The sequence below is a fragment of the Salvelinus alpinus genome, chromosome 22 (assembly GCF_045679555.1).
Source record: "Salvelinus alpinus chromosome 22, SLU_Salpinus.1, whole genome shotgun sequence".
Lineage (NCBI taxonomy): Eukaryota > Metazoa > Chordata > Actinopteri > Salmoniformes > Salmonidae > Salvelinus > Salvelinus alpinus.
Window position 1 is genome coordinate 1,796,344 of NC_092107.1, and position 26,145 is coordinate 1,822,488.

Here is a 26,145-nt window from a genome sequence, read left to right on the forward strand (position 1 = left end):
ATGCCAAATGACACCCAGTACAAGGAGAGAATTATAATAGCTGGACAGAGAATAGCAACCAGGCTCAATGATTCTGTAAAAACTATACTTTTTCAACCAAAAAAAATGTAGTTTCTTATGCTCCAAATTTAAACGACAGGACACAAGTTATATACTAAAATTACTTTATTACAGCTGATTTCTGTTCAATATTCCTCTGCCAGCACAATAGTAATTATAATACAAACAAAATAGTACATTTGATCCTAGTTTTTATTCTTCTGTTTTATGAATCTTTTTACACATTTCCACTCACTTTTTTGTATTTTTTGTTGGTGAAAATGTATGTATAATCTTCATAATCTTTCAGACATTCAATAACAGGTTTCACAATCTATACATTTTAATACAGGTTATATAAGAGTTGTAGTGGTAATGCTGTGCCAAGGAAGAATACTGACATCCTCATAGAAATGGACCCTCTGTTTTCACAAGTAGCCTGTCACCATCTTTTCAAGCCTCTACATTGGCCATCTGACCAGAACGGCTCATATCATGCGATTTCTAAACATTTCATGCCATCAGCCCAAGCCAAGGGTAATGTTAGGTAACTCTTGAGATGAAACAATGCAGTGGTGTTTGGGCTTGGCAGCTCTGGTATGGCACAGTGTTTGACCAAAGGGAGGACCTCCATTTTTCTTTAGCTTGTTTCTCACTCAGTATCCCATACTTTCAGTCAGTAGGACAAAAGTTGAAAACATCAATGTTAAATGCTAATTAAAAACATTATTCAGGTTGGTGGAGAAGCCTTGTAAATTATTAAAACAAATATGAATAAAAATATCTAAGTAGTCTCACAATTTGGGGGGGGGGGGTGATTAACAAAATGGTGTGACGGGTTGGCAATCGATCACGTATGAGATGAGGTTTCATTGGCATTTAGTGCTTTCCGGGATCCTTGGGACATCCCATCCCAAACTTTTACCTTAACCATTTTCAAATATCAACTTCAATGGGGTAGGAACATCCCAAGGATCACAGATAGCAAGGACCTTTCATTGGCCTGACATGAACCATTAGCCCGAAAAAGCTATTGACCTGAACAAGGGCTAGGTCCCAATAATCAGAAATACCGCTCCTTTTTCTCCCCTGCCCACTATTCATAAAATACTTGGTGGGTATAAGCATTATACTGGTAAATTAACCTATTGAATCTTTTGACCTCTGTGGTTACAAATGAAAGGAAACAAGAGGTGGAAGGTTTTGGAGAGTATTGGGACACACTCACAGCCCTATGTATTGTAACACAATGAGACCCATGTGTGCTTTTTGGAAAGGACAGTTGGGTATGATCCAGAGGCAGATATGGGAGAATTGTAATGGGGGATTAGAGTCTGCAACCATTTAAAACAAACTTCTCCTACGTCTCAAAAAATAAACAAATCTTCCCAGCATCTTTGTGCCCCTGAAATCAAACACGTTTTTGCTGCACAATTGCAGGATCACATTCAACAAGAACAAACAGAATAGTTACTGTTCTGGTGGATGTGAATGTAGAGGGTGGAATAGGAGAAAACATACCAGAGGTACAGACTCACTGCAATGGAAGGCTTCATGAGGGGGGCAATGACTAACAAAGTGTGTGACATTAAAGGAAAATGACAGTGTAGGCTATGCATGCACAGGAAGCAGTAAGAGTCAGTGTACACACAACCAAGCTCACTTTTCATCAGTTACTTTTACAGACCCTTATACCAATCTCAACGTTGTTTAATATTTGGTTAGTGTCTGTCAAGTTAAATAATGTTAGTCTTAGAGATTATTTGTTATTTTCTTTTTCACAATGCAAGTTTAGTTTTAAAATGTTTAATCTCTTAAATTGTATATATATACACACAATATGAACATTTCACCCACTTCAATGAAAAGAGGATACATTTCCTAAGATATCTGCATCTCTAGGTCTTTTTAAGCCTCGTGGCCTTTCCAATATATATGTTTTTAAAGTGTTTTAGATTTCCAGATGGAGATGGTTACCCTCATAATAAATGCAGACTTGGTGTGTGAGGGAATGCAAGTTGAGAAAAGAGGGGAACCAAAATGGCATAAACTCACCCCTGGGGAAAAAAGCAGTCAGGGGAAAATACCAAAAAGTGGAGAACATGTTCATGGATAGAACCCACTGTGGGTGTCCAAGTAAATCACTACGTAAGTGCTTTGCCACCTTTAAAGATGGAATCTGCATTAGGGGAAACTGTGTCACTGCCCGCCCCAGCACCTTTGTTACTGTTTTGTGGACAAAACTAATGAGAGGCGCGTCGAGCAGGGGGGGGGGGGGTTGTTTTTTTGCAGTAACTTCTTTGTTGTTATAATATCCCAAATGGACATGGCAGTGTCACCATTAAGGATTCCAGCTTTAACCCCTTTTTAACCACTCACCAACATAAGTGTAGGATGTTAATTTAGTGTGAGTGTTATATTTACATGCTGAACACCAGTAACAGCTTCCACAAACATGTACTCCTTGCCAAGCCTGCTGTTATGGTCAAAAAGAGCCTTCACATAGAGATGACATCTTTCACTTTCAAACACATTCTGAAACCATATGACTTTTTTTTCTACTTATGGAAGCTCTGCTCTACTGTGCCCACTGCTTTCATGTTATACCTGGCCTGGAAATTTTGTGCGGAAGGTGTTTTTCAACCAAGCATACAATAGAAGTCCTTTAACTAACCCCGTCACCATACTCTATAATCTGGTTTGTTCTTGTCCAACATGAATCCTCCACAGAGCCATAGAAATGTGTCTACATACTGGTAACTCACTTGTAATTAACCCCAGGCATTCAAATCCTGACTCCGTATCGGACTTTAAGGTCAACTATTAGCTAGACTTTTCAACTTCCTCACTTCAACCACATAATACCAACACACTATATGCATCCCTCGGGTTGCTGTGCTTAAAACAAAGCCAAACTACCATCTGTTTTACTGTATACATTTTTTTATACTGTATAAAGTGCTTTGACAAGGCAGCAGTATTTAAAGGCACTAAAATAAAATCAACTGATAAATGTCAGGGTTCTTAAAGGCATTACAGAGTCTTTGCTCTTGTATCTGACAATCATGTAGTCCAGCATGAATTATACTGATCCTCCTTCTCGGTCATTCAGCCAACTAAGGTGAAACTCACAATCTGTCATCCTCCGCACAGCAGAGACACCCAGAACCAGCCCTCAAGTACCTGTATGCATGATATTATCACCTTCAGAACTTATGTTCAACTGATCACTTCACAAAACCCCTGATTTGGACATCATTTTCAGAGGTACATGAGGACAGATGTTGGGATCCTCTCATCCTGAGGTACATAATTTTCATTGAACGATGCCAATGTGCAAACTAAATGGAAACTAGTTTGAAGTGTATCAATTTAATCAATCTGAGCTGAACTAAAACATTCCAAAAATATGCAAGTTTTACACTGAGAATGAATGATCAGTATCAGGGCATAGAACGGCACCATCTTACTGAGTATTAACATACATATACACTTTTAGCTGTTAGCTAAGCCTATAGTTTATTATGGCTCTGCCATGTCCCTCTGGTTTTGACTGATGTAGTAATGCTATGAGAGACACCCACCCACTTGGAAACCCTAAACAGTGAAGATGTGGATCTACTGTAGGTGGGCTATTATGGCCTAAGGAACGGTTGACAATAAGTGAAGACTGCAGCCTAGTGGCCGGCATCACACAGTACAGTAGTACAGAACTGAGTTGAATATGGCCATAGTTGAAGCTATGGTCAGCCTGGCCCCTAGCTTTGCATCCGAAACAGACAAATAAAACAAATAGCATCTAAAAACATTCATATTCTGCTTTAGTGTTCTTATTGGCAAATGGATGGATTAGCAGCTTAAACTCCCACAGGGAGGTGTAAAATAAAATGCAGATCACTAAATGCTGGCAAAATGCTCATTGATATAAAAAGGTTCACTGTCTGTTACTGCTTCTCCAATATATTAAATGTAAACACTGAGCTTTCAAACGGCAAGTGTAACTGAATTTCACAACAAAAATCCTACCTCAATGATATAACATATGCTAAAAAAAACATATCCTGCTCTATATCTTGCTCTTACCAGCTGCAATTCCCCCCAAAATATTTTCTTTCTTAATAAAAGAACCAGACAAATAAGAACAGTTCAACATAATTCAACTAATTCTACAAAATCCTTAGATCCTTGTATGTGAAAACTAAAATAAATCCTATCCACAAAATTTCACCACATTCCTGCAACAGGGGTTGATAGTAACTAAGTCTTAAAGTAGGTTTGGCTACAACAACAAAAGCTAGTTTTATGGAAGCTGGCCATAATACAAGCCAACAACATTGTGTCCCAGTGTCCCTCACATCCTCAAACCTAAATGATCATTTCAAACCAAGCTAAATGATCATTTCAAACAAACTTGAATTTGTTTCAGGTATTGTCAAGGAGCTCTATACGGTATCTGAGCAGTTCTTTAAATCTCTCCCTGTTAAAATCTTTTAGAATGCAAAACATTCTTCTGATTTGGAAAGAGAAACAATCTCAGCTATTTAAAATAACCATAAAAACAGGCTGGCATAAGGAGAATAAAATTAAAATAAATCAAGTAACTGGATAGATGGGCCAATGTATTATCAAATTTGGAGCAGGGGAATTTCATGGGCTTTCATTAGCTTGCTGTGATTGATAGACACTACATACAAATAAAAAGAAATAAAAGCAGTTAGCAGATGTCAAAAGGCTTTTTGACAGTGGTCTCAGTGGTGGAAGGGGGGCAGTGGCACATATATGTACATGAAAATGATTTATAAAAGAGAGAAGTGTCAAATAAAGAATGGAGGAAGTATTAAGTGTTGACACTGAATGGTTTCAATAGAAACAGAAGAACTGATCTGTATGTGTGCTAATAAACTGCTGTGGAGAGGGGCTGTGCCTCTTTCAGCCATTTTGACCTGAGCAACATTTATTTCCACACGCATCCACATCTGTACACAGGACAGGAGAGGAACGAGGGATAGGAGAGAGGGGAAGTAGAGGTGGAGTTGTAGTAGAGCTCAGGCCATGCTGTCCCACTCTACAGCGCCCTACTCTGACTCTGGTGCTGGGCTGGGAGTCTATGTGTAGGACAGGTGCGACCCATTGGATATCTGAGAGTTGACACTGGTGCTCCTGCTCATGGCCTGCTCACTGCGCCCCCCTGAGGCTGTCCTGCTCAGTGCCTGGGGGCTGTTCTGCACTCCTCCACTGCCTCTGGCCGCCAGGGGCCCTGCCGAGGGGTGGCCCCACGGCTGAGGACACCCGCTTCCCTGCATGCCTTGGCCCCAGGCTTGCTGCATGGGGGACCCTCCCTGACCAGAGTGGCAGTGGTGTTGTTGATGGCTGCCTTGGTGCCCTGACCCTCCACTGCCCCAGTGTAGCCCTTGAGAGGAGCCCCCAGAGTGGTGCTGTGTCTGGGGGTGGGCCCAACTGCCTGGGGCCCCGGGGAAGCTGTGGCTAAAGGCCTCTGGGGAGAGGTTGGACAGTACCATGTTGTTGAAGCCTAGACGCATGCTCTCTGAGTCGAACGCTTCGATCTCCCTGGCCTGGCGCTCCAGCAGGCTACGGATCCTCTCCGAACGCTCATTCTGAAGAGCCAGCATCTCCTCCTCAATCTGAAAATGCACACACAAAGCTGTTCAGTACTATAATATGTTAATTTCAAAATAGCACTGGTTTAGCAATGATGACAGTAAACTCTGGCGCTTGAAATTAAATAAAGCCCAAATGTCAATTGAGACTTTTTGCCACTGCATCCCAAATGGCACCCTACATCCCAAATGGCACCCTACATCCCAAATGGCACCCTACATCCCAAATGGCACCCTACATCCCAAATGGCACCCTACATCCCAAATGGCACTCTGCATCCCAAATGGCACCCTACATCCCAAATGGCACCCTACATCCCAAATGGCACCCTATCCACTTAAAAGTGCCCTACTTTTGACCACAGTGCACTATACAGGGAATAGGGTGCGAATTGAGACGCAACCCATGTTAAAAATGTTCCCAGTATCGAAGATCAGACCTTCTGCTCCAGTAGGGCCCTCCGGAGGGACACTCTCTGCTCCAGGTCCTTCCTCTCACGGTCGTGCTGGGCGTCCGTCTGCATCTTGATCTTGCTCTGGTAGGCGTTGAGTAGCTCCAGCTCCTGCTGCAGCTGCATCCTCAGCACCTGGCACTGAGCCTCCTGAGCCTCATCCAGACGCAGCTAGAGACGAGAGGGGAGCCAGACAGGGGGTCAGTACAATGTTAAAGGGATACTTTGTGATTTTGGCAATAAGGCCATTTATCTACTTCAACAAAAAAGGAGATCTGCACACTAGGAGCTCAGATGAAATAATTGAATAACCAACGTTTGAGCAGACAAGCTGTCTTCCTCAGGGTATAATGAAACACTGCGGGTCACTAGTTTATATAGTGTCAAAGGACAGATACAGGTGTCTAATCATGGCCGGGTGTGGCTTGATATCATTGGTTCATTTACAGATATAAATAGAACATATAAAAAACAAATAATAGCATACGATCATAGACACGATTTGGCTACAAAGGCCTACAAACATTTACAAAGAATTGCAAAATCACAAGAATGGCTTCAGATCATAGTCTACGTTGAGACCGAAGGGACCAAGGGTCTTTAAATTAAAGATTCAGGCAGCTTCTCGTTTTAACAATAAATCGTCGAGGTCACCCCCTCTCCTAGGGAGGGTGACGTGTTCAATGCCGATTTAACGTAGGGACGAAATTGAGTGGTTCGCTTCCAAAAAGTGGGCCACAACTGGGTAGGTTGAGTTTTTGCAGCTAATAGTGCTACAATGCTCCAAGATTCGTACTTTTAATTTGCGCTCTGTTTTGCCCACATCAATTGTTTATTTTTAAAAATATATATTTTACCCCCTTTTTCGTGGTATCCAACTGCTGGTAGTTATTGTCTTGTCTCATCGCTACAACTCCCGCATGGACTCGGGAGAGGCGAAGGTCGAGAGCCATGCATCCTCCGAAACACAACCCAACCAAGCCGCACTGCTTCTTAACACAGTGCGCGCATCCAACCCGGAAGCCAGCCGCACCAATGTGTCGGAGGAAACACTGTACACCTGGCAACCTGGTCAGCGTGCACTGCGCCCGGCCCGCCACAGGAGTCGCTAGTGCGATGAGACAAGGATATCCCTGCCGGCCAAACCCTCCCTAACCCAGACGACGCTGGGCCAATTGTGCGCCGCCCCATGGGCCTCCCGGTCGCGGCCGGCTGCGACAGAGCCTGGGCTCGAACCCAGAGTCTCTGGTGGCACAGCTAGCACTACGATGCAGTGCCTCAGACCACTGCGCCACCCAGGAGGCCCTTGCCCACATAATTTTTACCACAAAGACAAGTTATAAGATAAATAACTGCCTTAGTGGAGCATGTAATAATACCTTTGATTGGGATCTGTTTCCCTGTTGGGGGTGTTTGAAGGATCTACATTTGTAAGTGCCAATGCATTGAGCGCTTCCATTCCATCCGGTAGAGGCACAAATAGAAGTTGTGCAGGGATTCATCTACTTCCCCAGAGTCAGATGAACTCATGGGTACCATTTTTATGTCTCTGTGTCCAGTATGAAGGAAGTTAGAGGTAGTTCCGCAAGCCAATGCTAGCTAGCATTAGCACAATGACCGGAAGTCTATGGGTATCTGCTAGCGTACTAGTTAGCAACTTCCTTCAAACTGCACGCAGAGAGATAAAAATGTTATCCACCAGTTCATCCAACTCATTGCCAAAATGCCTATCATCAGTAGTCAGCTTTTTAGAAACTCATCCCCTCTCCTGCAGTGTTTTTAAAATCTCTGTGTGACTCACAGCCTGTGTGGAGAGCATCTCGTTGATAGAGTGGTCGTACTGCTCAGCAAGGATGGCCAGCTTGCGGGTCTGCTCCTCCTTTAGACGCTTCAGGACAGCCTTGTGGTCAGACTTTGGTGTGCTCTCCAGTAGGTGGTTTCTCAAGGCCTTGTACTGTCTGGTCTGGATCTTACATGTGTCTTGGAACTGTTTCTTAATCTGGAGCTCTTTGGACTGGGACAGAGGAGGGAGGAAGAGAGGACAAACAGAACAGTGAGGGGTCAGGTCTGGAGCTCTTTGGACTGGGACAGAGGAGGGAGGAAGAGAGGACAAACAGAACAGTGAGGGGTCAGGTCTGGAGCTCTTTGGACTTGGATAGTGGGAGGAGGAAGAGAGGACAAAAGAACAGTGAGGGGTCAGGTCTGGAGCTCTTTGGACTGGGACAGAGGGAGGAGGAAGAGAGGACAAACAGAACAGTGAGGGGTCAGGTATGGAGCTCTTTGGACTGGGACAGAGGGAGGAGGAAGAGAGGACAAACAGAACAGTGAGGGGTCAGGTTCGGAGCTCTTTGGACTGGGACAGAGGGAGGAGGAAGAGAGGACAAACAGAACAGTGAGGGGTCAGGTTCGGAGCTCTTTGGACTGGGACAGAGGGAGGAGGAAGAGAGGACAAACAGAACAGTGAGGGGTCAGGTATGGAGCTCTTTGGACTTGGATAGAGGGAGGAGGAAGAGAGGACAAACAAAACAGTGAGGGGTCAGGTCTGGAGCTCTTTGGACTTGGATAGTGGGAGGAGGACAAACAGAACAGTGAGGGGTCAGGTCTGGAGCTCTTTGGACTTGGATAGTGGGAGGAGGAAGAGAGGACAAAAGAACAGTGAGGGGTCAGGTCTGGAGCTCTTTGGACTTGGATAGTGGGAGGAGGAAGAGAGGACAAAAGAACAGTGAGGGGTCAGGTCTGGAGCTCTTTGGACTTGGATAGTGGGAGGAGGACAAACAGAACAGTGAGGGGTCAGGTCTGGAGCTCTTTGGACTTGGATAGTGGGAGGAGGAAGAGAGGACAAAAGAACAGTGAGGGGTCAGGTCTGGAGCGCTTTGGACTTGGATAGTGGGAGGAGGAAGAGAGGACAAAAGAACAGTGAGGGGTCAGGTCTGGAGCTCTTTGGACTTGGATAGTGGGAGGAGGAAGAGAGGACAAAAGAACAGTGAGGGGTCAGGTCTGGAGCTCTTTGGACTTGGATAGTGGGAGGAGGACAAACAGAACAGTGAGGGGTCAGGTCTGGAGCTCTTTGGACTTGGATAGTGGGAGGAGGAAGAGAGGACAAAAGAACAGTGAGGGGTCAGGTCTGGAGCTCTTTGGACTTGGATAGTGGGAGGAGGACAAACAGAACAGTGAGGGTTCAGGTCTGGAGCTCTTTGGACTGGGACAGAGGAGGGAGGACAAACAGAACATTGAGGGGTCAGGTCCCTACATAAAGGCCATTAACGGTGACACAAAACAACAACAGTTTATGGGAATTGTGTGTGTTGGTATATGTGTGTTCACCTTGAGGCTCTTGGGCTGCTGTCGGACCTCCATGACGTGTTTGCGTCGGAGCTCTCTCTCCCTCCTCTTGTTGTACTCCTGCTGGTTGGTGAGTTCTGTCTGGTGCTGCAGGCGGATCAGCTCAGCCCTCATCTTCTGGATGGTGTTGACCTGGCGGAACTCCAGCTCCTGCATGGACTCATGGTGCCGCAGCAGCATGGCATGCTCCAGGTCCTTCTGCGTCTGACGCTTATTCAGCTCCTACACACAGACAGGTAGGGAGGAACAACCATACAGGTTAAACTGCATTCTACAAGAGAAAGGGCCGTATGACAACCAGAGAATGAGATCACACAGGGTAAAGGTATGGTTACAAAACATATGGAAGTAGGAAAATGAGCAGAACCCACAGCTGAGCCATGGTTACAAAACGAAGACCGAGAGCAGGCAAGGGGACCCTCTTTGAGGAGAGTGAGAGGAACAAGGGACTGTACGAATGAGGAGAGCGGAGTGATTACGGCTGACCTCTCTCACTAGGTCCTGCTCCACGTTGTGGCGAGCGATAAGGATCCTCCTCTTGAAGCGTCGACACTCCAGCTCCAGGTAGTGTCTCTGTCTCCTCAGCAAGTTGGCCTCCTCCTCAGCCTGGAAGTGCTGGAAGTTCTCCTTCTGCTTGGACAGCCACTCTTGCTTCTCCTTCTTAGGGGTCGACTGGTTCTCATTCAACTCCTGGGGGAAGAACAAGGACAGAGATTAAAGGGGAAATCTGCAGTTACTACATCCATTTTTAGACTTCTAAATGAATTATATAAACCCATTCATTCTTGAACATTATAACTTATAAATGCCTCATGAGCTTAGTTCAACTGTTGTACCCCATCAAAAGCCAAAATATAAGCTTTTTACCAATGTTTGTAAACGAAGTAAATGTAATAACCTCAAAACTGTATAACCTCAGAACATGGTTAAAATTATAATTTTGATATCATGGATGGTCAGTCCTTGCATCCATAGCTCTGTCTATGATTTTGAGTGTGGTTACACTTTCTCCAGCCCCATCCCTCAACCTTTAACCAGATCAGTGGCGGGGAGTATGCTTTGTTATCGTTTCAACTGCAGATTGGCACTTTAAGAAATTATAAATAGGAGCTTGCTGTCCATATTTGCACATTTTCTGTAAAGATTTGTCTGACATGCTGAGAGTATCATGTAGGCAAACATTTGTGCATGTCATGTGTTTTTTCTTCAAATGATATAGCAATGTTTGAAGCCTTATATACTGTGTGTGTAGCCTTAAAATGAGACTATTCATCTGTATGACTGCATGTGATTCTCTACCTCTTTGAGCTGCTCCTTGCGGAGTTTGTACTCTCGTTTCTGGGATTCTAGGAAGCTGTTGAGCTCTTTCTTCTGCTGGCTCTGGATATGCTGCTGGAACTTCTTCTCATCATTGGTAAAGGTCTTTGCCTGCAGACACACACAAAATAAACATTTGAAAACGCCCCTAAAAACGTAATTTAAAACAATAACTCTTAACAGCGACCTAGGGAACAGCAGTAGAATCTAGACAGAGTATGAATGATGGAGTAAGTATGGAGTACGTGAGAAAACGACTGTACATCTTTCTCCATGGCGGCCTGGTGCTTCTTAATGAGTTTCTCCATCTCCTGGGCAAAGCTGTTCCTCTGGTTCTCCAGCTCTTTGTCCAGACGGAGCCGGTGTTCGTCCATCTCAGCCTTCACCTTGTTCTCCAGGGCCATCAGCTGCTTCTGGTGCTGCCTCCTCATCCTCTTATACCCTGACATCTGCTCTCTCAGCTCACTGTCCTGCTCGTGCTCCTTCATCTGACGGGTCACCTGGGGAAAACATAAGGCTTATCATAGAACTCTGGACTCAGCTTATACTCTCCTACAGGAGCAGACACTTAAAGGCCCAATGCAACTGTTTTTATCTCAATATCAAATCATTTCTGGGTAACAGTACCTTACTGAGATTCTTTTTGAGCATTTTAATTTAAAACAAACCAAAACCTTCTTAGCAAAGAGTAATTTATCAAGGAAAATGTAGCTAGGACTGTCTGAGAGTGGTCTTCTCTTTTTGGTATTTCACCTTTATTTAACCAGGTAGGCCAGTTGAGAACAAGTTCTCATTTACAACTGCGACCTGGCCAAGATAAAGCAAAGCAGTGTGACAAAAACAACACAGAGTTACACGTGGGATAAACAAACGTACAGTCAATAACACAATATAATCTATATACAGTGTGTGCAAATGTAGTAAGATTAGGCAGGTAAGGCAATAAAAAGGCCATAGTGGTGAAATAATTACAATTTAGCATTAACACTGGAGTGATAGATGTGCAGATGATGATGCGCAAGTAGAGATACTGTAGTACAAAAGAGAAACAAAATAACAATATGGGGATGGTGTAGTTGGGTGGGCTATTTACAGATGGGCTGTGTACAAGTGCAGTGATCAGTAATCTGCTCTGACAGCTGATGCTTAAAGTTAGTGAGGGAGATATAAGACTCCAGCTTCAGTGATTTTTGCAATTCGTTCCAGTCATTGGCAGCAGAGAACTGGAAAGAAAGGCGGCCAAAGGGGGTGTTGGCTTTGGGGATGACCAGTGACATATACCTGCTGAAGCGCGTGCTACGGGTGGGTATTGCTATGGTGACCAGTGAGCTGAGATAAGGCGGGGCTTTACCTAGCAAAGACTTATAGATGACTTGGAGCCAGTGGGTCTGGCGACGAATATGTAGCGAGGGCCAGCCAACGAGAGCATACAGGTCGCAGTGGTGGGTAATATATAGGGCTTTGGTGACAAAACGGATGGCACTGTGATAGACTACATCCAATTTGCTGAGTAGAGTGTTGGAGGCTATTTTGTAAATGACATCGCCGAAGTCAAGGATCGGTAGGATAGTCAGTTTTACGAGGGTATGTTTGGCAGCATGAGTGAAGGAGGCTTTGTTGCGAAATAGGAAGCCGATTCTAGATTTAATTTTGGATTGGAGATGCTTAATATGAATCTGGAAGGAGTGTTTACAGTCTAGCCTAGGTATTTGTAGTTGTCCACATATTCTAAGTCAGAACCGTCCAGAGTAGTGATGCTAGTCGGGCGGGTGCGGGCAGCGATCGGTTGAAGAGCATGAATTTAGTTTTACTAGCATTTAAGAGCAGTTGGAGGCCACGGAAGGAATGTTGTATGGTATTGAAGCTCGTTTGGAGGTTTGTTAACACAGTGTCCAAAGAAGGGCCAGATGTATACAGAATGGTGTTGTCTGCGTAGAGGTGGATCAGAAAATCACCAGCAGCAAGAGTGACATCATTGCTATATACAGAGAAAAGAGTCGGCCCGAGAATTGAACCCTGTGGCACCCACATAGAGACTGTCAGAGGTACGGACAACAGGCCCTCCGATTTGACACACTGAGTGGGTCTGAGTGGGGGGTGGGAAACTGAATACTGGCTGTTAATGGCAGAGGTTTGAAACTCTCTTTCTTATTTGTCCATTAACTAATTTACCGCCTGGTTACCACCAGGCAGGCCAAAACTCTGTCCCACCAAAACAGGCTGAAATTTCTGGCAGTCTTTTCAAACAGCTAAAAGGGCATGATAATCATTATCCCAATTTCACAGTATTATTCCAACCTCAGTGTGGAAATGTATATAAAACACAGGAAAATCACATTTTTGACTGCACTGGGCCTTTAAGGGTCAATTTTAAATCATGTTAACTACAGTACCATTGTATTTCTATGGCTCGATGTGCTCTTACCAGGGAGGCTGTGCGTATTGTGGCAAAGTGCTCGCGGTTGCGGTGGTGTTTTGGCCGTGGAGTGTGTGCAGAGGGAGACTGGGGCTCAGTGAGCGGCCGGCTGTTAGGTTCCGACTCTTCACGATAAGTCGTCTCCTCCTCCTGAGGAAACCAATACAATGCAGTACATCAACAGTAGAAAAGAAATTGCTTCAAAATAATCTGTGAAAGGCACTAGGAAACACTATAATCACTATGTTGTGCATTTCACCAAATCATGTCACTATAATTAAGGCAGTGTCCAGTTATTCTGCGGGTCCAGGTCCTAGATCATCTCTACCCACCGGTTTGAGGTGAATGACGGAGCTGTTGGACATGACTGTGTGGTCTCCCTCCATCATGTCCAGTTCGCTCTTGTCATCTCCGGCGTCGGTCAGGCTGTTGACAGAGCTGCTCTGGGAGCTGGCGCTGATCGACATACTGGGGATAGACTGGTTACTGCCAACGCTGCTCACTGTGCCTGTCCTGCCACTCTGCTCCGGTTCCTGGGGACAATGCCATAACAACAGCAAGACACAGGTGAGTGAAATACTTTTTGAATCACAGTGTGTCAACTATAGCAGGTTATGAGCAGAGGATAAACAGGAACAACTGAATGTTGAGAGAACCAGGCCTCCCCCACCAGGCCTCCCTTAACCTAAATATATGAGTGCATTTAGAGAAACTACTATTAAACTATTTCCTTGTTTAAAACACAACTAAATCTGCTTCAAGTCTATATGTTGTATTAGTAGGTAATGATTTGATGTATTGTGATCCGTTTTTTCTACTTCTTGCTGAATGTTGTTTGTGTGCTGTTTTCTACCTCATGTACATTGAGTGTGGGAAATGCGCATTTACAAATAAAAAATGATTTCTAGCCTACTTAGGGTGTTTTCAAAGACTACAATGGTTCGGGTATAAACCATGCTAATCTCAAACTAAGATCCACAGGAGAGCAGAGCCAGATTGGGTGACCTACCTCCTCATCTCCGTCCTGTGCCTCGGCTGCAGGGCCGTTGTGAGCCTCCTGGAAGAGGATCTTCTTCATCTTGCGGTACTGCAGGTTGTCCAGCTCCCGCACCGCAACCTTGGTCCTCAGGATCAGGTCCATCAGGACAGAGTCGGGCCGCTCCCGCTGCACAAACGCATGCTGAGAAAGAGAGGGAGGCAGAGGGGCCAATCATTTTCTTTTGAGTTGAGGGTGGGTATGATTCACGTTCATTTATTTATTTAACATACATCAAAATCAAGTCAACAGAGCTAGCTAGATATCTATCTATACATTTTGGCATTGGTAGATCATGATAATCATAAATAAGATATCTGAGAGATCTTACCTTTAACAGTACCTCCGAGTTGGGCCTGTCTTGGGGGAATTTCTGAAGGCAAGAATCTACAAAGTTTCGGAAGTAATCCGTCCTGAATTGAGAGACGGGGACAAGAAGGAAGAGTTAGTTTCGTTCCCACCGTGACACACTTTAAAAGCGGACAAATGCCTTCTCCTAAAGAATAGGTCAACTCTGATGAAGCTACATGACGTACCATTCACTTGACTGCAGTGTGGGGCTTTCATTCTGCGCTATGTGATATAAGGCACTCATCGCATTCATATTGAACAGTGGAGGTTTTCTCTCAGCTAGAAACAAAGAGATTAGAGAAAACAATAGCTTACCAAGATCCACTAAAAGTAAAACATAACAAGGAGGAATACAGATAGATGTCATATTAAAGTAATAGTAAGACAGACAAAAGATTTACAGTGTCTTCGGAAAGTATTCAGACCCCTTGACTTTTTCAACATTTTGTTAAGTTACAGCCTTATTCTAAAATGTATTCAATTGGTTTTTTCCCTCCTCATCAATCTACACACAATACCCCATAATGACAAATGATACGTTTTTAGAAACCTAAAAAAAAAACTTTGGCAAGTTTCTCCCATTCTTCTCTGCATTTCCTCTCAAGCTCTGTCAGGTTGGATGGGGACCGTGGCTGCACAGCTATTTTCAGGTCTCTCCAGAAATGTTTGATCGGGTTAAAGTCCTGCCTCTAGCTGCGCCACTCAAGGATATTCAGAGACTTGTCCTGAAGCCACTCCTGCGTTGTCTTGGCTGCGTGCTTAGGGTCGTTGTCCTGTTGGAAGGTGAACCGTCGCCCCAGTCTGAGGTCCTGAGAGCTCTGGAGCAGGTTTTCATCAAGAATCTCTCTGTACTTTGCTCCGATCATCTTTCCCTCGATCCTGACTAGTCTCCCAGTACTTACCACTGAAAAACATCCCCACAGCATGATGCTGCCAAGTTTCCTCCAGACGTGACGCTTGGCATTCAGGCCAAAGAGTTCAATATGTGTTTCATCAGACCATGGTCTGAGAGTTTTTAGGTGCCTTTTGGCAAACTCCAAGCGGGCTATCATGTGCCTTTTACTGAGGAGTGGCTTCCGTCTGGCCACTCTACCATAAAGGCCTGATTGGTGGAGTGCTGCAGAGATGGTTGTCCTTCTAGAAGTTTCTCCCATCTCCACAGAGGAACTCTAGAGCTCTGTCAGAGTGACCATTGGGTTCTTGGTCACCTCCTGACCAAGGCCCTTCTCCCCTGATTGCTCAGTTTGGCCGGATGGCCAGCTCTAGGATGAGTCTTGGTGGTTACAAACTTCTTCCATTTAAGAATGACTTAAGCCACTGTGTTCTTGGGGACCTTCAATGCTGCAGAAATGTTTTGATACTTTTTCCCAGATCTGTGCCACGACAGATCTCTACGGACAATTCCTGGCTTGGTTTTTGTCTGACATGCACTGTCAACTGTGGGACCTTATATAGACAGGTGTGTGCCTTTCAAGATCATGTCTGATCATTTGAATTTAGCCATGGGTAGACTCCAATAAAGTGATCAATGGAAACAGGATGCACCTGAGCCCAATTGAGTCTCATAGCAAAGGGTCTGAATAATTATGTAAATAAGGTATGTTTAAAAAAAAAAATAATACATTTGAAATTCTAATAACCTGTTTTCAGTTTTTTATCCATTTTAGAATAAGGCTGTAACGAAACAAAATGTGGAAAAAGTCAAGGGGTCTGAATACTTTCTGAAGGCACTGTATTATTCAAACCAGTATGAAGATGAAAAACAAATAGTCTACATTCTTCTCTGGCCAGATATTGGTTTAAGATATGGAATGAATAAAGGAGAGCATTAAAACAACAGGAGAGCTAGTCTAGAGTTGAGTACATGGACTAGAGAGTTTACCTAATTCAATGCAGGTTATTCCCAGAGACCAGATGTCGATCTTCCCATCGTACTGACCTTCGTCCATAGCCAGGATTACCTCTGGGGCCATCCTGAGGAAACATCCCCATTTTAATGACCGGTACACTGCTTTTGATTTGATGGAAAATATTGAATGAGACTGTAGATGGTACCCCATTTCTAAATTCTTCCCCATATTTCAAACACCATCTATTTTGTCTCGTACATTGGAATTTTGAAACTTACCAATATGGCGTCCCCACAAAAGAGTTGGCTGGCGAGACAATGGAGGCAGAACCAAAATCTGCAAGTTTCACCTGGCCAGGCTCTGTCAGCAAGACGTTCCCTGCCTTGATATCTCTGTCAGACAGACAGAGGAGAGAGATGATGTCATTACAGCTTTGTTCCACTGGTACAGGCACACTCCCTCCCTTAGGGCACAAAGAAGTCAGTCTAGCACGTCCACACATACAGCTACTAGCATTACTCACCGGTGAATCAGGTTGTGGGAATGAAGGTAAGCTAGCCCCTGTAGAGCACCGTGGGTAATCGCTGCTATTTCCATTTCTTGTAGGGGTTTCTTGTGAACTGCAGAGGATGTAGAGAGAGAGAGGATGAAAGTGCTGCAAATCATGGGGAAAACCACAAAGAAGAACTAGTCTTATAATCTCAAAACTGCCATCTTACCTTCCAGGACATCGGAGGCAGAGCCTAGACAGTACTCCATCACCAGCTAGAGACAGAAAGAGAGAGTGTTATACTGGGCTAAATAATGTACCGTTTCAGAGTATTCACCACATTATCATAGCATTATTTTCCATTCAGAAAACACTCTTACCCAGGCAGTGTGCTCTCGCAGATAGCATCCTTTATACTCTATGCTGTTTGGGTGCTGTATTCTCTGCAGAAACTTCACCTCCTTGATTATGTCTTGCCATTTCTGTAAGGTAAAAGAGTGGAACAATTACATCATGTTTGCATAACAAGCTTTAAAAGGACCAATCTCCCAGCATCTTGTTTTGGTAAAAGCTGAGGGATGTGCCTGGAGAAATGTAACCACTCAAATTTATAGACTAACCATCCACGATATCACAATTATAGTTTTAAGCGTGTTTTGAGGCTATACAGTGTTTGCTTACATTTACAATGTTTACATATACTGGAATAAAACAAGCTTATATTTTGGGTTCCGATGGGGTAATACTGTTGAACTAAGCTCATATGGCATTTATTTATTTACAGTTATATTCTTCAAGAATCAAGTATATCATTCATGTATAAGTCCAAAAATGGATGTAGCAACTGCAGATTGCCCCTTTAAACAATAAGGACAGAGATGCAGGCTGGAACTATTAGGTGTTCTACATGGAACTTTAGTTACTTTCCTTTGATTTCCACTCTTTGGGTTAATGAATTACCCAATCCAGTCATTTTGCCAGATTCAAATCTGATTATCAACTGTTTTTAGACTGAACCCTAGGGAATAGGCCATTGAATGGCAGTTCCACTACTTAAAGCAAATAAGCTTATCTCCAGCAAGATGTTTTAATTCAAAACTGCTGAGAAACACAACAAATCCCTTTGGAGACCAAACCTTACAGAAACTGTAGGTCCAATGCTCCGAACCCACTGAGGACAGGATCTTGAAGCATTTAGCCTTTTCAAAGTAAACCAATATTGAGACAGCAAACAACTTCAGCAACAGGCCTCTACTGTGTCAACTCATTGAAGTTGGGTAACGTTTATAACATGAAGCAATTGTTTCCTGGAGAACACATGATGTTTCATCACACCACTGATTAAATAAATTATCATGGGATTAATAGATAACATTGTTTGTCCTCTGTGCTGACAATTATCTGATTTGCATATTTTTGAGCTTTTCAGAAAAAAATATTTATATTTGCAAATTAGTGAGAGATGCTTACTAACAGAACTAGAATTATGAAAGGTAATTGGTGTAACATCAATGGCATTTGATGCACAATCTGTCTCTTACCTCGTTGGATTGTTTTCCACTGTAAGACATCTTCTTGATGGCCACCACCTCAGTGGTCCGCACATCTCGTGCCTGAAGAAAAACAAAAAGTCAACACCTTGCCCTATATCTTAAACAGTTCTGAATGGAAGTCCAGCTATGTTACTGAGCACAGAGTGGTGGGTCCAAGTACTCACAAAATAGACGGCACCGAAGCTGCCATGTCCAATCTCTCGCAGGTCTGAGAAGAGTTTCTCAGGGTCCTCCTTGAAGAAGAGCTCAGCAACGTCGGGGTCCTTCAGGCTCCCCGCCCGACTGGTGTTGGGCATGCTAAGGGGGGGACGTGCCAGTGCTGCCACCGCCGCGGCCAGGGATTATCTGGATATGCGACAGCGACGCGACAGCCCCCACCGACAGCTCATCTGCAGGACAGCGGCCTCATATGTGTACACACCTTGGGGATGGAGAGGAGAGAGAGTGAGAACTAGCACAATAGCACATTAATAATATTTCTTTTTTTACATCTTAGTCATTTAGCAGACGCACTTATTTAGAGCGATTTCCAGTAGTGAGTGCTTACATTTTTCATACTTTTTTTGTACTGCTGACCCGTAGGAATCAAACCCACAACCCTGGCATTGCAAGCGCCATGCTCTACCAACTGATCCACATGGAACCCAAAATCAATCAAGTTCAGATATTGAGAGGGGGCGAATGGTGAAATTGATTCTCCGGGACATAGAAGATACAACAGCCTGGATAGGGAGAGTGAATAGGACTTCTAATGTGATTATCTAACGGTGAAAAGCCTACATGGGGGATGGGGCATCCATGAACTCGGAATAAGCCTCCTTTCAACACTTTCCTGCAAAGTCAGGTTCGGGCCATGTTGCCATTATAACTAAAGAGGCACTGCTCTTGTTGACGATAAAAATCTGCGTGATGACGTAGTGTTCACAAAATGTACTTTATCGCTTAAGTTTTCCTGTACCAAATAAAAATTGAATGTAAAAAAAGAAAGAAAAAGATTTAACCTTTATTTAACCAGGAAAAGCCCATTGAGACCGAGAGATTCTTTTTAAGGTAGACCTGGCCAAGAAGGCAGCAACAATCAATACATTACATCATTAAAACATACAACATGATCCAGACAAAAAAAAAAAGCATTTACACTCCTCAGTAACAGAGTCTCCCATCAATATTTTTTATTAATTCAGTGGCACAAACATATCTAGATGAAGCATGGATTGTAGACTATTCCATGCCTCTGGTGCACAAGAAGAGAAGGCAGTCTTGCCTAATACTGTAAATGTCCTGGGGACTTTAAGTAGCAACCACCTAGCAGACCGGGTATGGTAACTGCTGGTGGTGAAGGAGACCAGACTACAGAGGTAAAGAGGGAGTTTACCTGCTGGTGGTGAAGGAGACCAGACTACGGAGGTAAAGAGGGAGTTTACCTGCTGGTGGTGAAGGAGACCAGACTACAGAGGTAAAGAGGGAGTTTACCTGCTGGTGGTGAAGGAGACCAGACTACAGAGGTAAAGAGGGAGTTTACCTGCTGGTGGTGAAGGAGACCAGACTACGGAGGTAAAGAGGGAGTTTACCTGCTGGTGGTGAAGGAGACCAGACTACAGAGGTAAAGAGGGAGTTTACCTGCTGGTGGTGAAGGAGACCAGACTACAGAGGTAAAGAGGGAGTTTACCTGCTGGTGGTGAAGGAGACCAGACTACAGAGGTAAAGAGGGAGTTTACCCAAAAGGGCTTTGTAGATGAACACATACAAATGTATCTTTCTGAGCATATAAAGGGAGGTCCAACCTAAAATTTGGTACAAAGTGCAATGGTGGGTGATAAACAGAGTCCAGTCTCTGTAAGACAGAGGAGGCTGCATGCATATACAACAAGTCACCATAATCAATTACAGAGAGAAAAGTGGCCTGAACAAGCTTCTTTCTAGCCATAAGCGGGAAGCGAGCCTTATTACAAAAATAAAAACCCAATTTCAATTTAAGCTTTGTCACAAGATTATCCACATGAACTTTAAAGGACAACTTGTCATCCAACCAAATACCTAGGTATTTGTAGGATGACACTTTGTCAATGGATAAGCCACCAGATGTGACAATGCTAAACTTCCCTGGCCGAGTTCTAGCTCTGGTAAAGGTCATGAATTTAGTTTTTTGTACATTCAAGACCAGTTTGAGACCATAAAGGGAGGCCTGCGTTGATTGAAAAGCAGTCTGGAGCTCTTCAACAGCCTGAACCATGACTGTATCTGAATATATGACTGTATCATCTGTATATATATGTAACTTCGCTGGTTGCATCCCATTTCCCAAATCATTAATACAAATTTATGAGAACAACACTGGAGTTAAAATGGAACCCTGGGCGCTCTGTAGCAGCTAACTACAGTGATGTGGGAGTCCTTATATACTTTCAATTTAACCGCAAGCAATTCAAAATGTTTGGCTTTGGTAATCGAGAGAATTTCAGAGGTGTTAAACTCGGATTTAGAGCATTGGACTAGTAACCAAAAGGTTGCAAGATCGAATTCCCGAGCTGAGAAGGTAAATATCTGTTGTTCTGCCCCTGAACAAGGCAGTCATTGAAAATAAGAATTTGTTCTTAACTGACTTGCCTAGTTAAATAATGGTTAAAAACAAACAAAAAAGTAGGGTGAGTCAACATGTTTTTCTACTTGCACACACACACAAAAATACACACACACAGAAATCAGAACCATGGACAGCCACGTCATATTTAGCTTACATTGATTGGACTAAATCATTTTTGGTATCTTTTAATTGTCACTGTATTAGACGAAGCATAGGTGATTTAATGCTGATAAAATATTGAAGTTGAAATGGTGCTGGAATAGTGGAGGCAGCTCCTGTTTTCTTTGCGACTTGCGGTAACTCTTAGTGGTCCAAAAATGTTTGAAACATTAACTTTCTTAACCATGCTGTAGGTCATGTAACTGTCTGTTACTGTACATATAATATGCTTTGTGGACTTCACGGGACAGAGGTTACTATCCGGTTTTGTGATAAAACAAAGGTGTGGTCGAATTTACTCTGCCACTGTGTCCTCTTATTGTCTTTGCCTTTAGGCTTATATATCGGTCACAAGGCATATGAATTAACAGGTTATAGAGCAAACAACGCAATTATCACAACACATAGGTTGTAATATTGCTTTTTTGAGGGTGGGGGCTTGGCTTCCCCAGTGATTTTACCCACGCACCGTTACCGTCTGTAGCCTAATAAACTGCATGCTTTCCCGAGTCGTAGTGGGAGGCCCACACACCATATCATCAAGTGACTCCAAGTTTACTTCGCTATGATGGTTATTATATCAATATTTGCGCATAAAAGGCCTTTCCACCGCCATTTCTCGCATAATCAATTTTACCAACACAAACAGATCCCACCATGTCGAAAGAACAAATTATCCGTCTGCATTTGTAAAATTGTACCAAAACTTCCTGTTTCCATGACAGCTATCGTAAAAAAAAATGTTTATATGGTATGACTTTACTCGCATAAAAACTGTGATGGAAACATGGTTAATGTCATTATTATTTTTCTCCTTGCTTTGTTACCACCAGAACAGCAAGGTATCATGCTGAGTATGAGGTAGAGGAAGTGCAGAGTGACAGACAACACCCGTAGTAGAGTAGAACCAAGACACACGGAAACAAGAGTTGTGTGCAGTGTGTCTCAAGGGTTTATCAGGTGTAAGAATTCAGTTGTGTCATTAATGGATTGAAGAAGAAAAAACACCAGTGCTCTGCTTTCAACTTTTTTACTCAGTCCAGTGCTCTCTCCCTCGGATATGATGCACGCCACGGACTGCTTTAGGCAGACAATGAGAAAGAAACTAGTATGCCCATTACTCTAGGATCACGGCCCTCTGAGCGTCCCTGGATGTCACAGGAGAGCCTAATAATAAGAGTGAGGGTTGGGCACACTGGCCAGTGATGTAAGGCTGAGCTCTGGAGAGTGGCCAGTTATAGCTCTCGGTCCATTCTGGCGAACGAAGTAGGAAGAGATCACAGTCTCCTGTTTCCATAGAAACAGCAACTACTGTAAGAAAGCCAGTGTGCTGTGTCCGGGCTGATAGACAGTGACTCTCCTCCTCTCCCCCAACACCCTCTTGCTCCACTATTTTGGTATGCACACAGACAAAGAAAATAGCATTGCAGCTGATAACCTCACACAAAAAAACAACAACATTACAACACAGTAGATAACTAAGGAAGAGATGACACGAGCTATGCACCATACCATCCATAACATAAAACTAGCTAGTTGTTAGACCTGTACAGGTCAATACAGATACACTTCCTCAGTCAATTGAATCAAATACATATTTAGGGGGTATTTTCAATTCTCAAATAAAAAAGCTGAACTGTTTTTTACTAGGCCTAATCTAACATTGCCTGAGGAAGACCAACATGTGGTAGTAACATAGCCACTCCTCGACAACACCTGAAAATGGACTAGTGCCTAATTATTATTATTTTTTGTGGGGGGGTGGCTAATTCCAAAATATTTTCATGAGTAACCCAACATGTCACCGACTGTATGCCTCAATAAACATGCAATTTATTGCTGGCTCTTAAACATGATGTAATTATTGATAGCTAGCTAGTTATCTGAAGAAAGTTGACAGTGCCCAGCCAGCTCAGATGATCAGCTGCACACTGAGCAACACTCTCCCTCTCTGACGCCAGAGTCACAAGACTGTTCCTCTCCCTCTCGGCTTGGGAGGAACTGCACAGCCAGACCCCAGTCCCTCAGGCACAGCAGGCAGACATCTTTTGTCCCGCAACACTGGACGACTCACTCACTACCCTGCTGCACAGACGCAGCCACAGCCCTGAAATAAAGTCTCATTAACGGCATGCGACTGTGGCTCTTTATTGCCATTGTTGTTTATGAATGAGCCTTGTTGTTGTAGCCTCTCTCTCATGATGATGACGTTTTGAACAGCAGGAGGCACGTGAGAGCAGTGACAGCGATGGTAACTGATACCTTTAATGAAACACTTCGGCGTGCCACTGACACCCTCCACACACACACACAGAGGGAGCAAGAATGCAGCCGGACAGGACAACAAAGCTGGAGGGATGGAATTCCCTCTGCATGCTGTCACTGCACTGCATTTCCTGTTTGCTCAGCTAAAGGCACTGCTGGGACTTTTTCGGGCATTAAGACTCTTCTATCATAGCTTATACAGGCCTAGCAACGTTTTTTCTTTGGAGCTCTTATAGGGGAAAACAACTGTATTGTGTTATCTGTGTAAGTGTAATGTGGTCTGTGATAGGCTAATCAATCATCTCAGGTATTGACAATGCAAAGGTGTGGATAATATGTGCGTCTCTCTGCAGTACGCATTATACCGTTTTTGAAGTGAATTGAAATGCAATTCATGAATTTATAAATCCTCACAGTAGAAAACCATTAGCAATATTAAATTTACTTCCTGAATTGAAAACTAAATTGACCTGACCCCTTTGTTTTAATGATTATGTAATAGACACCCATAAACAAATGAAATGAGTATAAACACATAGCCTACTCGTTTCAGTTCACAAGGTGAAGTAGCAACCATTTTATTTAATTTTCATTGACCAAAACACACACACACACACACACAGCTGAAACAGGAAAATTACAATTATGAATTAATATGCCAGGAGGACATCCCATTTATCGTGCCTTCCATCATTTATGGAGCACTTTTAGGGCAACGTTAATGGCTTGGGGCATATGAATGTCACATAGCTAACAAATCCAATCATAGAGAGGTCTAAACTACGCTAATAGCAGCTGGATGGTAATGCAAGCTGTTGCCAAATGCCGTCTTATTCTTCAAAATAATCAATTGTAGGCTTATTCAAACGCATTTAGAAGTGTTCTGTTCATATTAATGATGCACAACGACTGGAACACCCCGCATTTGTAAACAAACCCAGTGTGGATCAAAGAAAGAGATAACATAAAAACAAAACAGACTATTGTTTACCATCTGATCTTTGAAACAGATGCAACATACACCTCATATGTACCCTAGTTAATGTGATAGTACAGTAGCAAGATTGTCACGTGACGAATCACGTTCAAGACAAAATCATCATTGGGAAATGTCCCTTGACTCCATAACCATATAGGTTGCTCGCTGGCAAGCTGCCTAGCCAAGGCTAGTAGTGGCATAGCTAACACATAACAGTACCTAGCTAGCTATAGCCAGGACATCGCTCAAAGATCTTAACTCCCCAAAATCAAATCGACAAAACATTTACTACTGTACTAGACAAGGCAGTCAACTTGAGTTAGGTAGCCAGCTAGCTAGTTGGTTAGTTTACTAATGTAAACAAATTCGAAGTTACCGGTAGCTAGTTACCTACACCCCGTTCGAGTAGTGTGGTCGATGTGAAATCATGTTACGGCTGGCTCAGCAGCCGAGAACTTGAGGCAGCTAACTTGATGTTACTAGCTAGCCATGGAAGCCAACTTAGTATCTTATGTGTGTGCAAGCAATACATGGTGATATGACAAGTGTTGTAGGTATTAGTACATTTTTGGGCTTCGTTACAAGCATTGTTTAACATCGTACCATTTACATTTTAAGGCGTTAAAACATATGAGGCTATCTATTATTAGTTATTCCTAGCCAGTTTAAACTCACCCTTCCGACAGGCCTGGATGGTTTGAGCGGAGCAGATAATGTCGTGTGGTTCAACCAATTTTGGACAGGAAGAGTACTGGATTTGGTTTTTCCTGTATTATATTTTCCTTGCACTGATTTCTGATGTTTTTCAAAGTTGTCAACCGATTTGTTGCTTTAGATTGGCTGTGTAGAGTTGTCTAAAATCTCCACCCTTGGACTAACTGAGGCCCAGATTCTCGATTCCCGTACTACAGGCAGATCCCAAAGATGGCGGCCGTGCGTTCCACCACCTCCCTCCGTGAAAAATACGGCGGGGAAATGTGAGGGAAGCTCAGGGAACACCACGAAAACACCCAAACTGAAAGCGACCGCACCCTTGATACCGTCGGAAGAGTGGAGAGGCCTTTTCTTTGAGTGAGAGTAGAAATATGTTCAATATTTCACTGTGTTTATGTTGGGATTCTCTCCCGTCCTCTTCCAATTCAGCCAGTTCCGCCCTATCGCTGTAAACTCCCTCTGACCTATTCATATACAGTCATTGCTCTGATCTAAACGCATGGAGCAGCAAACCTACCAAAACCTCAAGGGGTGGTGACAATACAGTTACTGATCAGCCGACTAAATATTTTATTATGGATAAATAAAATGGCATGACCATAACACAACAAGTACTTGAATCTACAGACACAGTTTTTTTTTACAACGTTTCCCCAACATTGCTCAGCATGATGTATCTTTAGAGAACCCAAGGGGATGGAAGAGGGCTTACTGCTTGTCCCCAATGTGATGCAATTGGAGTCATGATAAGGGCAAAAACCATGATGATGTGATTCAATTCAGGGATACATTTAGTAAACATGTCCATGAACATCCCTGTAGTTGGTTTCAATTAGTGCAATTTAGTTTCAGACACAGACAGATACATTATTGGAATATATAACAAATTATCCATATGGTAATAACTAGGCTATTATAGATTGAACATTTGTGAGTCCTACTGTTTTATGTTAACACCCCGAAGAAAAGGACAACAGCCG

The 26,145-nt window shown here is 43.4% G+C and overlaps 1 protein-coding gene across 1 annotated transcript; it reads right to left on the reverse strand.

Annotated features, from left to right (window-relative positions):
* Positions 1-147: 147 nt before the first annotated feature.
* LOC139548758 (serine/threonine-protein kinase TAO1-like) lies at positions 148-25,653 on the reverse strand. The gene is made up of 20 exons (XM_071358562.1): positions 25,127-25,653; positions 18,629-18,885; positions 18,453-18,524; positions 17,292-17,393; positions 17,141-17,186; positions 16,945-17,041; positions 16,700-16,813; positions 16,454-16,545; positions 14,757-14,850; positions 14,552-14,633; positions 14,194-14,364; positions 13,517-13,717; positions 13,194-13,334; positions 11,032-11,268; positions 10,751-10,879; positions 9,938-10,141; positions 9,434-9,673; positions 7,911-8,123; positions 6,098-6,280; positions 148-5,681 (listed from the first exon to the last, which is right to left on the reverse strand). Exons 2-20 carry the CDS (start codon positions 18,758-18,760, stop codon positions 5,145-5,147), a joined length of 3,087 nt encoding a protein of 1,028 aa, XP_071214663.1. The 5' UTR covers positions 18,761-18,885; positions 25,127-25,653; the 3' UTR covers positions 148-5,144.
* Between the last annotated feature and the right edge of the window lie 492 nt (positions 25,654-26,145).